Below are 16,810 nucleotides of genomic sequence, written 5' to 3'. Positions count from 1 at the left end.
CCTACAATTGGCACTGGTGTAAAAGAAGGGAGACTGGGTGGGGTGGTGGCGGTGGTGGTGGGGGGTGTGGTGCCCTAATCCCAGCCCCGTTGAATCCCAGGTGACCTGTCCTGGGGTCCACAAATGACTAACCCAGCAAATGCCCCACCGACACATGATCTCACCCCACCAGGCCGGGTAGGCGGAAATCAAACCACCATGTGAGTAAGCCTTCTTTCATTTACTGCCAACATTTTTCTGAGAGATTGTCTTAAGGCCCAAGTGGCTATTTTTCCCCCTGTATTCAGCAGTGGAAAAAATTGGATAATAAAAACAGGTATTTTCTGCGGGAGATAGGACACGCTTGTCCTCTTTGGAGAGGGGCAACACCCCCATATGAAGTTTTCCTGCAACACTCCGCACACAACTTCAAACGCTAATGGCTAATGGCTTTCCCAGAGTCCTCTCCTCAAGGGACACATGTACTAAACAACAAGATCCATCATAAAACGGAAAAAGAATGAAAATAATTGTGGCTGTAGAAAGGCAGTAACGTGTTCCCACACGGACCTCTCTAGGGTCCCCGGAACACAAAGCAAACATCTCCAACAGTATCGACAAGTCAGCGGCTCAGACCGCGAAATAACTTATGCCCACTAGTCCCCTGCAAAACCTAAACAAATCCACCTGTGTAGAAAAACAAATCGTAACTCTACGCGAGGGTTACGCTGTGTCACTGTCAGCATCACAGTTTTGATTATCCGACATCAAAGCTGATGGAATTTTTTAAAAAAAAAGAAAAAAAACACAACACTTGAGCGCGGGCCCAGGGCTGGAATGTGTTGAAAAGTATATTGGAAATGTGGGTGTACTGTGTCACCCTGGTTGTTTGTTTTACAAAGTGCAAGAGGAAGCGTTCAGAAGTCTGAAATCTAGCGCAGAGCTCAAAACGCGAGAATGATAGCAAGTCTGAAATCCCCAGAGGACTATTGACTGGCCATCCAAAGTACCTTTAAAACAGTTAGAGAGGGACGCGGTGCAGCTCGGCTCCAAAACAAACAATGCTCTTCCCCGACGCTCGGTGCCAGCGTTCTTCTCACTGTGCTGTGGCCTTCTTGCATTCCTAAATATAACATCTGAGAGGCCGCCCGCCAACAGGGTCGCATCCATCTCTCATTACTCGCTTCAAACAATGAATCACAAAACGCTACCCAAAGAGGCTGGGAATGAAATGTTTCAAAAGGCTTTCAACATCTGCCTTGAAGAAACCGAGAATATATGCTGACCTTTGCCCACTGTCTGAAGCGCATGCCAAACGCATTCGGCGAGATGGCTTCTTGCACATTCCGCACAGAGCCCCCCCCCTCCCACAAAACAAAAGGAAAGGAATTAATAAAAAACAAATCGTGTCTTCTCATTTCAATGCCGTAAATCCAGGCTGCAATTAGCAAAAACGGAGAGATTCCCACAACCACGTGGTCCGAAACGGGAGAAGCAACTTCACACTTACACGCTGCTGTCCGTCATAGACATGGAGTCATCAGTCATGGCATCGCTGGAGATCTCGCTGTCATTGGCGCTGGTGGCAGGGGCGAAGACATAGCCCGAATTCACATGGTAGGGGTTTGCTGGCTCTCCTCGCCTGTGTGATCTAAAACCAAGCATAAATTAGTTTGGTGCATTGCTGAAGCTTCATCTGAACGAAGTGTTTTGTGCATGTTTTACGTGTGCGTGCACTAAAAGGTGATTTAGGTACACATGCATGAGCCCATGAACCCGGCAAGTGTCTTTTTTTCCCTGCGAGGGTCTACGGATTTTAATAATCAAGAGTCACTTCCACGTGGCTCGAGGAATGTGACAACGAGCTCTATGCCCCCCACACAGTTCCCCTGTCCCCCAGCCCCTGGCACAAGGAATGATGGGGCACAGTTAAAGTGAGCAGCACGGCAGTGTGAATGGATCACTCCACTTATTCTGCCATCTCTGTACTTTCTTTGTGCAAGTCCAGTGGTCCCGCACTTTCTGGGATTTTTTTTGTGACTCCCTCCTCACCACCATGTCCACACACACCTCCAGCACCCCTTTCCCTCTCCCCTCCAATACCCCCACCACTCCAGCATCCTCCCCCTCTGCTCCAAACTCTCTCTTTCTGCTCTCCTGCTGTGATGCATTGCTATTTCACTAGTGAAGGGGGTGGGGGGGGGGGCTGAAAACTTGAGCTTAAAGCTTGGGCAAATGAGTGAAGCAGAGAGCGAGAGAGATAGAGTGAGAGCTAGCGAGAGAGAGAAGAGAAAGGGGGAAGGAGGGCCTCCTCTTTATGAGAATGCCTACTGCCTGGAGTGCCGTGAGGATAGACACAGCATGACTAAAGCCTTAGGCCCCAGCTCAAACCTGACCTTTGGAGGCTCTTGCAAAGAGTCAGGTATTTAGCACAGCTGGGCTCACATTCTTTTCCTCTCTTTCTTTCTTTCATGATCACTCCCCCCAGCCCACCCCCTTCCTGTCTTTCCCTTCCCTTCCCTTCCCTTCTCTTCCATTCCCTTCCCTTCCCTTCCCTTCCCTACCCTCCAAAGCTTGCTTAGTCTCTGTCAGTGGGATTTTTTCAATAAGGAGAGATAAAAGCAGCAGGGGGAATGAAAAAAGGTATAAAAATCGTGAGCAAGGGAGTGGTGGTTGAACAACCATGCCGGTGGTGGTTCCTTTGGAACGGCTTGATTCAGAGGGGGTGTGAGGCATGTGGGGGGAGAGAGAATCTGAGCAGTGCTGAAATTAGTTCCACATGTTTCAGATGGAAATTTGGTGACATAAAGAGTTGGTGTGGAACAGAGAGAAAGGAAGGGGGGCTGCTCTCTTTCTTCACTGAAAGATTAGAGCACAATGATCACATGAACGAACCCAAGGAACGTCTCCATGTCAACAACCTCTTTCGCTCCAGAAATGGCTATATTGCGACGGTCAGCGACTAATATCTTGTTTCCCTAAGATCTTCAAACAAAGTCTTTGAGACCCAAGGCCCCCTATTAACTGCCAGCAGTTTACTCTAGAAACTCATTTGCAATGCCAGGCCAATTTTGCATACAAAAAGTAAAACAAAAACACATTTTACTGCTCGTCAGCCTCAGCTCTAACCGCCCTGCTTTCACTGCCAAGGCATTTCATTCATGCTTCCCACAGACGTTCGAGTCAAAGATTTCAGAAACTAACATTAAATCTTAACATGTTTCTCTTATCTCTATAAAGAACACGGAAGTTCACTTTCAGACAATTATACCCAGATGTGCTTTTTTCCCCCCCAATGAGTGGACGTACCGAAGAGTTCAATCGTAGCGAAGAGTTTGGAAGACCTCCGATAAACATCAAACATGTACTCCACAACTGAATATAATGTCTTGTGAAAAAATAAGAGATGAGCGGGAAAAACAAAGCAGTCAAGACAAGCATTCAGATGAAAAGCAGTACTGATGCTTTCCAGAAATTGCACGCCTTTCATCCAGTTACAAGACCACACCGACCCTTCACAACCTATCATTGCGTCCAATGAAAAGACAGCACAAAAATGAAATATGTATGCGAATTGAGGTAAGTGACGTGTCGCCACTACCCAAAACCTACAACTGGATAACAGAGTTCATTGATGTGTGCAGGGAAAATGGCGAAAACGGGAAGTGTGGCTGACATGTAACTTTGGAGAGGCATCACTCGCCGTGACGGAGCCGAAGCCAGACGAGCTCTCTGAACTTCATGCAAGACGCTCCGTGGAACCATTTCAAAGCGCAGGAAGCGCGCGAGCCAGCAGAGGGCCGCCCCGCGAGACACCGTCCGCGCGGAAGGAGGGAACAGAGCGGGTCGCGAGACCGCGGCGGGAAAACGACGCTCGTGCGGAGCGGAAGCGACTTCACAGGGACAAGAGAGACGCAGGGTGAACACCTCGTCAAAACTCCTTCAGTATTCCCAAAGACGGTTTAAAAGGGGCGAAACACGATGACAAACTAGAAGCTTAATAAATGCCAGGTAACCGGCAGTGCGAAAACACCTACCACACGTCACAGGGGCGCATTCAAAGTTCAGATCATCTAGTTAGCTTAGAATAATGACACAAGTAGTGGGCGAAAAGACAGTTCTGTCTATCGTTAGTTTATCTGATAATATCCTTCACATACTTTGAGGTACTATCAGCACACATGAGGAAGGGCAAGGAGGACTCTTACCTGAAGCCACTCTCCAACGTCTCTGTGGTCCTCATGGACATGGTCGCTCTCAGCGCCTTCGCCGATAGTCCAACGACAGAAGCCAACGCTTTAGCCTTCAAGTCGCCGCAACTCCACTCCTCTTCCTCGTTCAAGGTGGGCAGGTAGCCACACATGAGCTTGAGGGAGCCCAGATCATTGTGGCTCACATAGGCTGGGTTCTCGCACCCGGTGCGCACGAATTCGAGGTATATGTCAGATGTTAAGAACATCTGGTACGCGTTCTCCTCCATCGTCGACTGGATCTCGGTCTGCGCCTGGTCGAACATCGCAGAGTCGATCTGTTGCTTCTTAATAGTATCCTTGATGTAGGTTTTAGTGGCAGGTTTCAGCTGCTTGGCGACAATGCTGTTGTTCTCGATGTACCGCTTGTAGATTGCTTTGGCCACTCGAAGCGTTTTGGTATCCTTGAGGTCCATCTGCCTGAAGCCATTGCAGGCGAACCAGAAGTCCAAGGTGTCCACGCATTTCTCCCGTTCCAGGAAGGTCCTGAAAAGGTGAGCACCGTCTTGGTCCCCTAATAGGGAATGTAGCGATTTGGTCCACCGAGCTAAGGGCGAGTCCGGAGAAGCGCTCCCCTCGGGTTCCCCAAGTCCATCCTCGTTTCTCCTCGGCGTGGAACCGGGAGGGGCGACGGTAGCCGATTTAACCTTATTCTGAGGTCGCATCACGGCGAATTTGCTGAGACTGTGGCATGGCGCTTCACCCTCCTCCCCCGGGACTGGAGGACGAGGGGCATCTTCTCTGAAGCTACTGCTGATGTGGTCCGTGAGCGACCTGTTCATGGCTCCAGCTCGTGTCTGCGCGCGCGCTGCTCTCGCCTCCTCTGAGCTCGACTGTAATCTCCTCACTCTCTTAAATCAGCAGGGGAGCTTCTCAGCCCTTCTTCTCTCTGAAACAGAAAGTATTGATCTAATCAAAAACAGATCCGCCTAACTTCAAAGGGAGATATGAAGTAAACAGCCTTTCAGACCCTTGCAGATTCTCAAAAAAGGACGAAGACCGAGTAGAACCTCAGCAAGATTTATCTGCCTGTCTAAATTCACCAACTTCACAACTACTATCATCTTAACAGCACAGTGCCGGCTTGGTCACCACATCTCACACGCAATCTACAGAAATGTCGCTGTCACAGTACATCACCGATCACCTTCACCTCAAAAACACAAAAGCCTTTTAAATGGAAGGACATCGGAAGTGTACATTCAATTAAAACAACCCTGCAAAGACCAAGACCAAGATTATTATGCATCATAGACCAACATTCTTCACAACTACTCAACACGTAGTTTTTCCATTGGAGTCCCAAAGCCACTTGCTCCTATACATTCTAGTTTAAAATCATGGAAGTACGTGGGAAAAACAAAATGAGATGCGATACAACTGGACTTGCAGATGAGAAAAAAGAAGTTTTGGAAAAAGGCGCCCAAACAATAATCGCGATCAATCGGCTTTGATCACCGTATCAAAGACACAACGCAAAACACTAAGACTCGACACATTATTATATTGACTATGATACCGTATGTACAAAATACTACTAAGTGAAAATGTGTCGAGTGTGTACCACGGACCAAGTCGCTACAAAACTACGGACTAGTGTAAAAATACTTACTATACGATGTTGCAGAAACTGATACAGGAGTACCAACTACTGCTAGACAACAGCCAGTTTAACAGCTTCTTTCCATGAAGGAATTCAGACGATCTCATATCAACCAGGTTTAAACTAGCTCTTCAGTTCATTCCCAGCCAAGATATACAGCAAGATACTGGCCTAGACGATTTCGGATTTGCTGATAAATCAGAATAGATCTTTAATAACTACGTCTTGGAGCACCGATACTAGCGCATGCACCCCGTATTACATATGATATAATATCATGTGATTTAAGACACCACACACGATCACAGGCTCACCATTGTACCTAGACCACAGGACACGTCAAAACTCTGTCTCGATTTCCCATTCTCCTTCGCCGGCGAAATAACCCAAAAATAAATGAGAGAAAAAAAAAAAAATCCAAGGGAGCAGTTCCAGCAGACAGCGACAGTAATCCGACAAAAAGGGAAAATATGCTCATTAAAAAGCGCATGTGTGTTGTGTGTGTCCTGTGTGTGATGTCCCATTGAGCGACTGACCCGAAGTGCGCACCGACTTCTCCTTTTTACATCACAGAGGGTGTCAGAACATCGGGGGGGGGGGGGGCTAGAACTCATCACACACACCCCACTTCCCCGAGACCCCCCCCCTTACTTGTAACCATTCTGAAACCGTCCGTAGCTTCGCTGAGACACACGAAAACACCCGGGGAAAAAAAAAAAAAAATCGTTCAGTATCCATTCCAAACACATTACCATTAATATGTATATACACATTATGTTAAGCAGAGCTCACTGTTACACATCAAAACGGTCCGGAGAGGAGCCGCGTGGCCACATCATTCAGCACATCATCACACAACCAGGCTGTTACAACTTACCATCTATCTATGAATTCGCGTCTCCAAAAAAAAAAAAAAAAATCTTCCACACAGCAGAATGCAATTTAAAAAAAAAAAAAAAAAAAAAGTAATCCACAGTTTTCCGACGAAGGGGAGTCCTGCTTTCCGTTTGGAGCGCTGTTCTTCAGAAGGTAAAGTAGTTGTCCGAAGGAGGAGGAGGAGGAGGAAGCCGTTTGCCCTTGTGTCCCCAGGTACTGTTTCAGGTGCTGTTTGAGCCGCCGATCTCCTCCGGGCTCTTCCAGCGCGGACTGAACTGGGCTCACCGTTTAACTGCGGACATCAAAGCGAGCGAGCGACGGCCTCGTCCCGACAGATACATACAAAACAATCCTTTTCTGTGGCGCTCAAACGGGGACGCGCCGATCTTCTGCTTCGCATCGACTGCCCTCTCCGCAGCCCCGCGAGCCTCAGTAAACGTAGGGAAGCGATAGCCGGGGCAAATATTGAGAAAAACCGATAAAAATTACGTCACGTCTCCCGTTTCGCGAACGACAAAGTTGTTACTAAGTTGCAAGGACCTTATCAAAGGCTGGCAATCTCGAGCCAACTCCCCGAGGCTTCGGAACGTCAGAAGTAAGTGATCCGCCGCCCCAATGGCATTATCCCTGCAATCCTTCTGTTGCTGCAGAAACTTTAAAGACGCAGGCCTGCCTGCCTGCCCGACTGCCTCATTGCTCGTCCGTCCGCCTGCAGCCTGCAGAGCTCGCACTTTAACTCTTAGGCTGCTGGAGCGCGAGAGACACCGCCGGTGCCCACGGAACGGCAGTGTAACCGCGCGACCAAAAGCGAGCTGTTCAGCAAACCCAAAACAGCTGAAGTTAGTCACGGGCTTCAACAAATAATGCACGTATTCAGCTCTCTTTCGTGTGTGTGTGCGTGTGTGTGTGAATCTCGCATGCATGGGAGGAGAGAAGGCTCTTCCTGTGGATGATGTTCCAGCGTCATTGCCGGGATCTTTAAGGGAAGATGAGACACTGATCTTACCCCCCCTAGTACTTCAAAGGAGATATTGTTCCTTTGATGTCGAACATCAACTTTAAAGACGAAGATATAATTAAATAAGTGATTCATAAAAAAACAGGGGTAATAGCGTGGAATGTGGCCAAATATAAACTGAAATAGTAGCAGAAAGAAATAGAAAATTGTAACCTAGTGTCCCCCCAGAAAAGGAAATGAATGCTATGCGACAGATGGAATGTGAGAAATCATTGTTTCAAAAGGAATGTAACACGAATGTACAGGGGAGCAGCAAACGTTCAGTATTTTTTCTTCACCATCATTACAGAAAACATTGTCCAGACTCTGCAGAATTTCTCCAAAATACAGTAAATAATGGCCGATAATTATATTATCATAATAATCATAATATTATCGGCCATTATTTACTGTAGACATGTGAAATGTACTTGAAGAGCACATGCATTTTTACCATTTGTACACATTTTACACCATGTCTCGTTTTACTGTCACTTTTCTGGAAGTTGTGGTTTGCAAACTTTTTGAGAGCAGCTGAAGGAATGCAGCTTTTTTTGTCAAGTACAGTATTGCTAAAGCTCCAAATGCAACAGACTGCTGTAGCACACATCATTTGCCAAAAGCTTCCAGCTCTAGGGCTCTGAGTGATGAGATGTTGGGGAGCAGAAATTTATCACTGGTGCAGCATCACGGTTCCATGTTTCAACATTAACATGTTGCTGAGCTGGCACTTTCATGCAAAGAAACTTAATATTGCACCATATCATATGGATATTTTACATGATCAATTCAAGCTAAGCACTATGCTCAAATCTGTTATAACACAGGTCCTTTGGGGCACCAACTTTAAGATTATAAATAAGTGCCTTTAACTGCTACCTGGTCCCACTCAGCAACAGAAATAATTTTAACTGATGCCTTAAATTTCTTTTCCGACACGTATTGGTACACGTATTGGTACTTGGACTGGTACCAAGTGATCACTTTTTCACTGCTTACTTTGTAAATGTAATATTTTAATATGTCATAGCAGTATAATAAATATGTGATTAAACTGCAAGCAAATGTTCAGTTTTGATGCATAAACAATTTTAAAGAGAATTATATGTGTATATACTCAGGTTATAGGTAGTGTACGAATACTAAGTAATGTAAAATTATCTTGGACATGAGTACATACAATAGTTAGGTTTAGTGAGGATTAAAAGGGCTTCAGCATCAGTCAGGGAACTCTAAATTAAAAGTCTTAGCATGGAAGTAAAAGCCTATTGACCTAGCTGTCAAGAAGTCTGATAGTGCACAAAAAGCATCTCCTAAGATGATATGAACATTAACAATCAATTTTTATTCTCTGACCAAAGCAGAATGGGTTCTCTTTCATAAAGCATTGGTGCAGTAGTTGGAGCTGCTGGATTGCAATCAAAGGACCTGGGTTTGAATGTCCTCTCCTTCTGCAAAACCCTTGTGCAAGGTACCGAGTATCAATTACTCCGAAATTAACTAGATATATGAATGACGTAAAATGATTCTAAGTAGCTTAGTATACAAATCTAACATTGTAAGTTACTTGAAGAAAAATACAAGTCAAATGTATGAATAAGTAAAGGAGGACACCAGCTGGGTTGCTAGTCAGCATGCAACCTGCAGACAGAATTGTGGTTAAGAAGATGGACCTATAGCTTCAACCTTGATGGTTTAAGACTTCCGAAGGACCCTGCTCGCAAGGAGATATTCAGTTCTTTAAATGAGTAAGTAAGACAATCGCTTACATTTGTTAACTCAAGGACATAATTATTATGTTAGTTTTACTTTGTTATTGTGTATTAGCTTTACTTGAGAGGTTGTTCTTTACTACATGAGGCACATTAATATTTGTAGCATGGTAGTTAGGGCTGCTCCCTTTAGACCCAAAGGTCACAGGTTTGAATTCCACCTCCAGCTGTAGTATCTTTGACAAAGATACTTTTTATAAATTGCTCCAGGAAAATTACCCAGCCTCATAAATGGGTAAATAATAGTTGGTTGCTTAACGTTGTAAGTCACTTTGGGAAAAAGTGTCAGCTGAATGTATCATTATGATAAAGAGAACAAATGTAACTGTGGTAATGGACCTGTCCTTGACTGCTTCTGTTGTTCTACCTTTGAGAAAAAACACTTCCTTCTGCACAGTTTCAGGAAAAATATTTAGCTGCACAAATGAGTAATGGTATACACTGGGAAAACCATCTTTGGATGAAACATCTGCTGAGCAATTAAATAATCATATAATGCAAAAGCGACAAGGGCTGAAAAGTAGTGAACTTACAAAAGCAGACGCAACATCCCATGCATCCCATGCTGGCTTAACTAAAGGGAAACTCATAAAGTGACGACTGTTTCCATCTTTGGTTTGCAGGAGGGGTGGCAGGTGTATCTGCATACAGCTTTTGTTAATTTTCAAAATATAAAACTCCCAGTCCGAATGTCCAACTAGTTAAGGGATATGATTTACTCGGATGAAGTTCTGGCTAAATAGCTTCCATTATGGACTAAACCACGGACCTGGGGCTTCAAGAAATTGCAGACTCCCTCACTTGAACCTGACATCAAATGGCAGACAGAACTTACGAAAGAAACAAACAGCACTATTCTTTGCAGAACAGATATATGCACCCTACACATCATTACTATTTTTTCTCCCTGACAAAGTCTTTGTAGCCAGTCCTTGGTAGGAAGAAATATTTTATGTTTCAGGGGAAGGAAGAAGAAGAAGAAGAAAAAGAAAAAGAGACTGTCGCTGGAAAAGCTCACTCCTATCATTGTGAAAGTCCTTGAACTAGGAAGATAAAGTTGCTCCATAATGCATAATACTGTTTGCAACTTTCATGCAATGAAAATATACAGTGATGCAATTATTTGCAAATGCACGATTGTGGTTGCTCTGAGACTACAAATGGATATGTCCTCCAAAGGACATTTACCGCTCACCTGTCCCTACTTACCTGTGATTTTATTAAAGTGAGTCTGGCTGGGATAATAAAGCGGTCAAGTAGGAGGTAATGGCCCTTACCCACGCAGTCCTCCAAGCCACGATATTTACCTTAGGAAAGGTACTTAAAAAGTAACACAATGAAGACATTAGAAGGCTGTTCAGCTATGGCTCAAAGTTTTTCAACTGTTTAATTTACATATTAGAAAACATATATATATACATGTATATATATTTTAATTTACCGAGTAACAATTCTGATTGAATGAATAAAAGTGAATGAAAACAGCAATACTTACCTACAGTTTAACATTCTAAAAGTTATTGTCGGCCAACTTTTAGTATCTAAAGGAAGGGACCTCGTAGTTCCACTAAGTCTGATGAGGCTAAACTTTTTGGAAGAGGACCAGTGTCAATGTGATTTATTTATGTTACTGCTTTTTCAATTGAAGCATACTATCATAAAATCTATACTTTTTACTCGTTATCCATTCTAATACCTATTCTGATATTAAATATGCTTATCAATTTGTTAATTTAATCCATTCAGTTACATTACTGTAACTTTTGAAACATCTGTAGCATCGTACTAACATAATAGTTGGCTGCCATTTATAAAATTAGGATTAGGGTGCGTACATCGTTAATAAATTGTTGAATTTTTTGGACAAGATTTTTAAAAATGTAACACTATTACTAGAAAATAATAAGTATAATTGGAGAATTCTGGAAAATATATATATATATATATATGTCTCTCCAAGAAAGGATCAAAACATACTACTACATTTTAAGGAAAAGAGTGGGCCAATGAGCCTGTTCCTTACAGGTGAATTTGTCACAAATCAGGTTTTTATGCTCAGTAAATGTAAGAACAACAAAATGAGTGTATTTACTGTAGTAAAAAATAGTCCATAGAGGCACACAAAAGTGAACAATATTGTATGTGTGAAAAAGCTGAAAATGCAGTGCAAGATGTATTTAATTTATAAGACTGTTGGTTACAGAATAAAAACATGCAAAGAGAAGGGAAAAAGAAATTATTGTTTTTTCCTGATGCAGTGACAGCTTTTTGTGCCGTTCACTGCGACACTACGCTGGTTCATACCTCTAGTGCCTGTACCCTTGCTTTAGCTGTCAGCATCGGTTCTGCATGTTCAACTGCATGAGTGGGTCTAAATTTGAGTCCATTTATCTTTCAAGTTCTTTGGGAGAAAGAAATGAGCAGATTAAACATTATGAATAAAAAGCCAGATGAGTATAATTCTATAGTGTCCCCGAGGTTCAAGGAAACTTGATGGACTATTAAGATGAGGACACTATGAAAATACTGAATATTAATATCTTAAGAGGATCCCCTTGGGTACTAAGGTACTTGACTGGTCAAATAAGATATATAACTTTACTTCAACTGAAATTATTTAACATAAAATATATTACTTTAAAAATCCGAGTGAATGATTTTTTTTTTTTTAGCTTAAATATAAATATCTCTTTATTGCTGACCTGGACAAATTGAGCAGTATTAGAACTTTTTTTTTTTCTATTTCTTTGTGAATGTAATTCGATAGTTTACTAATGTACCAGAAATATAGTAAGCATATCTAAAACATTGAAGGAGCTGCATTGCCGCAATCAATGGGCATTGTTACGCTGGAAGATTACTGGCAGGTTTTACAAGCAGTATGTAAAAGAAAACCCCACTGACCCAGGAGCTTGAGTATTGTCAAGCTCATTACATAGGTATGGTGAGTGTGCTTTAAAAATCTAAATGGCCAGAGGATGGTTGACAGGTTCCTTTTTATAACACACTCATGGCTCTTTTGCTGCCTCGCAGGAAAATATGTGTTTAAAAAGAACAATCCAGGAGGAGATGCTGAGATCTGGCTATGCGCTAAAGCACAATAAAATAGGTTGACAGGGCACTGTGTGCAATTACTAATAGAAGCAGCTGCTGTTTATTTCCACTTTTGAAAAGCAACAGGACATTTTTTTTTAGATTAAACCCAGCCTGAAAGATCAATAAAGCTATCTCTAATGTGTATGAATTGGATCAGGACCTGTAATAGCCAGTATAGGGGCATACAGTGCTACTTGAAATTATGTGAACCCTACAGGGATGTTCATTGTTTTCGTATAAACTATTTAAACAAATTTAGAAAATTAAATCATAAACTTATACGATGAATACATAATTGTGATCTACACACCCGATTCTACTGCCCTACTTGGTTTCACCGATGCAACTTGGGATTTTACTAATTTTTGCGCCCGCACTACTTTCTACTTACGCACATGATTTTTCTCTAAAGCAACACATGGAATTGGTCACTACACATCTGTTATGTCACATGAGGAAGACTGATTCTCATCAAGCAACGGTTTTGTGGTGACACTAAGGGACGCGAGGGGTTCACGTACTTTCGAGCGGCGCCGTGCGTTCAAATACGTTCAAGCTGCAACGAGCCTTTTCGGTTCTTCCTTCCGCATAAGTGAGGTAAAGCCACTACGGGATGTAAATCCATAATGGAGAGGGAGCTGGGATTAAATAGGCAGTCACGTCAGGAGCGGTTCTGGCTTCGCTGACCGTTTCTGCATGGGCGAGCCCTGGAAAGAGCAATAAAATTAAGTGCATCTGAAAGTGTGTCCGCACCCTTTGAACGGGCCCTGTGATCAGTTACTGCTCTCAATTATCGCATTGTCCACTTGTCCTTTCAGCGCGGCGTTAAACTCTTAGCCGTGCGCTTTCAAGTGATTATCCCTTCATCTGAAGGCAGACTGAAGAATTTTTGAAGGACAATAGAAAACGAAGCGGAGGGGGGAGGCTTATGACGATTGTTGAGGAGGCCCATGCAGAGAGGAGCGTCAATGTCCACTTTTTCCCAAAGAGACCCAGAGGAAGAGGCGCTGGGAGAGGAGGGCGCAGCGAGCAACTGCAGTGTTTACCTGCTTTTTAATGACTTGTGACTTATGCGCAGCTCACTGTTTTAAGGAAATAATTGCTTATGTGGCTGAAATAAATGGGGCGACCATGAAGCAGCTCTGTAGAAGTGAGGAAAGTGAGAGCAGAGCGAGGGAAAGACATGATGACAAGGAGGGCGCTGGCGCTGCTGGTGACAGGAGGCGGCTGGGGGTGGGATTTGGGGAGGGGGTGGGGGACAGACGGAGGGAGAGAAGAGAAGGAGTGCAGTTGTCAGCAGAATCAGATGCCATGCAGGCAGCAGGCGAAGATACAATTAAAGTGTGGAGTTAAGACGGGCTTTGAAGTTGGACATGGTACATAACACCCTTAAAGTTAGAAAAGGCTACCATTCATCGGCTTGTTATGGGCTGTTAAGAGGATCTAGTTAAAAGGGCCAATTTGAGAAAATAAACTTTAATTTCAACTTGAAATAGTCTCTAAATAAGTATGGAAGTGGGCGATGGGTAAAAATATCAGCACTGCAACATCCCCATGTTCTGATTAAAGTTATTTTCGCTTTGGGGGCTGGGCGTTGGGGGGTGGGTGCCAGCACTGGAGATTATTTATTACTTTACTCTCTCTCTCTTTTTCTCTCTCTCTCGCTCACTTTTTAATCCCGTTTTGCGGTGACTTTAAAGTTTAACAATGTACAGAAACAATGTCTAATGTGGATGCTAATCCCTTTGGCCACAAACCCTTCACATCTGTGCTAATGAAGTCTTATAATGTGGCTTTCATTGCCTTTTTGGTGGGGGCGATGAAAACAGATCTGAACATTTTTTTTTCCTTTCAATATTTATTACTGCCCCCCGAAAGGATCCCCCAGATTACTGCCACGGTTCAGATCTGCGCTGAACAAATCGAACCCTGAGCCTGGGTGTGAAATAATTAAACCCGACTGTGGGGCGGGAAGCGACCGTCGGGGCTCTGTGTGCTCACAGATGAACCGAGATTTCAGAATTATGCCTTTTGTCAGGCTGAGCTCAGACAGACTCACAAGTTTAGGACATGTCCTCTCAACTAGTGTTGTCCATTGTCATTGGTCAAGGTAACCTCCTTGTAGGCCTGGCGAAACACCGAGATGGAACTGAACAACCGACGTAGGAAAAAACAGCGGTGGAAAAAAATAAGTATGAAGAGTTAACTCATGAGCCCTGGACCATCAAAAAAATTGCAACTGGGAAATTTCACCCCAAAACATATAGACTAGAACCTCAATGCCAGATGTGATAGTTACAGACGTTGTATACACACGGAAATTGGGTCCATGACTGCGCTTATAAATATTTGATTAAAAGGAAACAGACAATTGCTCTTAATTTCATCCTTTGCAGCTCATTTATTTATGGTGTAAATGGCCTGAACCTGCATTGCAGTGGCGGCAGCATCTGTGCTTACGACAATATCGTGAGCTGTCACGTAGTTTCCCTTCGTGGCTCATGTGCGGGAGCCAGTTTGTTCCAGTGCGGACACCAGTAACAGATGAGGCCGGCCCGGCACCTCTACCGGTAGATTGAGGAGAAGGTTAAGGAGCAGAACAGTGAATGGAGATGCACGCTGATGAGAGTGCAGCCTTACCGGGCAGGACTGGGACGAGTGCCCCGTCGAGCCGTGTGGTCCTCTTTCATCCGGGGCTGAAGCAATCCTGGCAGAACTCCCACGCTGCAACAAGACAGAGGAACTGAAGCAATCGATCGAACGTCTCCCAGCGCAGCAGCACTGATCTGCGGGCTTCCCGCAAGGTGGGCTGTAGCTCAGGTGTTGGATGAGGCCATAAGTACATTTAAATGAAAAGAAAACACAGCGGAAGAAAATGAAGCGCGTTCAGGACCCCTCAGTGAACGGGTTATTTAAACGATGGCCACGAAAAGCACACGCACTCGCAGACAAAAAAAAACAATAAACCTCTCCCAGGATGTGGCTTAAAAGTTCATAAAAAGCACAGCTGATTTATAAAGTGTACTTTGTGATGGCTCTCTTGGTCAAGCCATGCGTTAACGTGATGACATCCTCACACAAAAATCAGTTACGCTCAGGTATTCCGTTCATCCCTCCGTGGTACCTTCCAGACGCATCGCAACCAAGTGCAAAGAGATCAAACATTGTAATCAATGAATATTAGCAAAAAAACATTAATGTCACTGTTACATAAGTCCAAAGACCTTCCATGACTGACGTAGCAATTTTTTTAAGCAGATAGACATAGGTTTGCTGAATGTGAAGCTATAATCAAATGTAATTAAAGGGGTTTTGTTTGATGCCAACATTATAATGAGTCTAATGTGTAGGAGGCAGTTGCATGATGCCAGTGGCCAGTGGACGCCAACACGTGGGCAGCTGGTGGTCTGGGCGAACCCAAGAGCTAAATCTGAGAAGCCACAAATCCCCTCTGTTTACCTCTCTTAAAACAAGTGGGTAAAAATTCAGATATGTTGCTGCGAACGGTGTGCTCTGCAGATGCATCTGTGACAGCATTTTTCTGCTGTGTGCCACAAATTTCTGAGGAATTCAAATGTACTGTGTGCTCTGCAGTTTACTGTTAAATACCGTGCACCCTCCTCTTTCCAGTGTTGGACCTTCCTCAGTCCTGGTAGTGATGCCTGTAATTAATTACCCTTTTCATTGTGTGAATATAATTAAATTAAGGTATTATGATAATAATAATAATACCTATTATTATTATTATTCCGTACCATATCATCTGATCCATATCTAATGCTTTTGTCCAAAGCAACTTATTTGCCGATTTTTACAGGAGCAGTTTAAGCTTGGTACAGTACCTTGCTGGTACAATCTGGGATGTGAATTTACAACGTGCATCTTACACATTTCACACACTTAAACATGCATGGATCTGTAGCCAATTCCTGCTCCCCGATACACTGCTACCTTAGCCCAAGTGAGTCTGTTTGAGGTAAACCTTTGGGACCTTTGAATGGGACGCTGTGGCTTGGCTCCTGACCTCTGTCTAAACAGCTGTCGGTGTGCTGGTGTTGAGTCTCTCTCGCTGATACTCGACTGTTGTGCAGCAGTGCAGGGGATGAACTTCAGAAAGCTTCGCACAGAGATAGAAAGACAGAAGTATGTGGAAACAAAGCCAGGGCTGACTATGCACTTTTCTGTGGACTTTCACCAGAGAGAAGGGGAACACTGGGAATACATTCCCTTGGATTGA

At 43.8% G+C, this 16,810-nt stretch overlaps 1 protein-coding gene across 8 annotated transcripts in view; it reads right to left on the bottom strand.

Annotated features, from left to right (window-relative positions):
• The window catches only part of axin2 (axin 2 (conductin, axil)), an 88,426-nt gene that overhangs the window by 10,593 nt on the left and 61,023 nt on the right, over positions 1 to 16,810 (bottom strand). For 5 of the 8 annotated variants that reach the window (XM_029246695.1, XM_029246697.1, XM_029246698.1 and 2 more), the window contains 3 exons: positions 15,214 to 15,297; positions 4,188 to 5,118; positions 1,490 to 1,630 (listed from right to left, as the gene is read on the bottom strand). In XM_029246695.1, the coding sequence (XP_029102528.1) occupies positions 1,490 to 1,630; positions 4,188 to 5,011 (965 nt within the window). In that variant the 5' untranslated portion in view covers positions 5,012 to 5,118; positions 15,214 to 15,297. The other 3 variants (XM_029246700.1, XM_029246703.1, XM_029246702.1) reach the window with 3 other exon arrangements.

The sequence above is a fragment of the Scleropages formosus genome, chromosome 20, assembly GCF_900964775.1.
Source record: "Scleropages formosus chromosome 20, fSclFor1.1, whole genome shotgun sequence".
Lineage (NCBI taxonomy): Eukaryota > Metazoa > Chordata > Actinopteri > Osteoglossiformes > Osteoglossidae > Scleropages > Scleropages formosus.
Note: the sequence above shows the minus strand (reverse complement) of the source record. Positions and strands in the feature narration are given on the sequence as shown.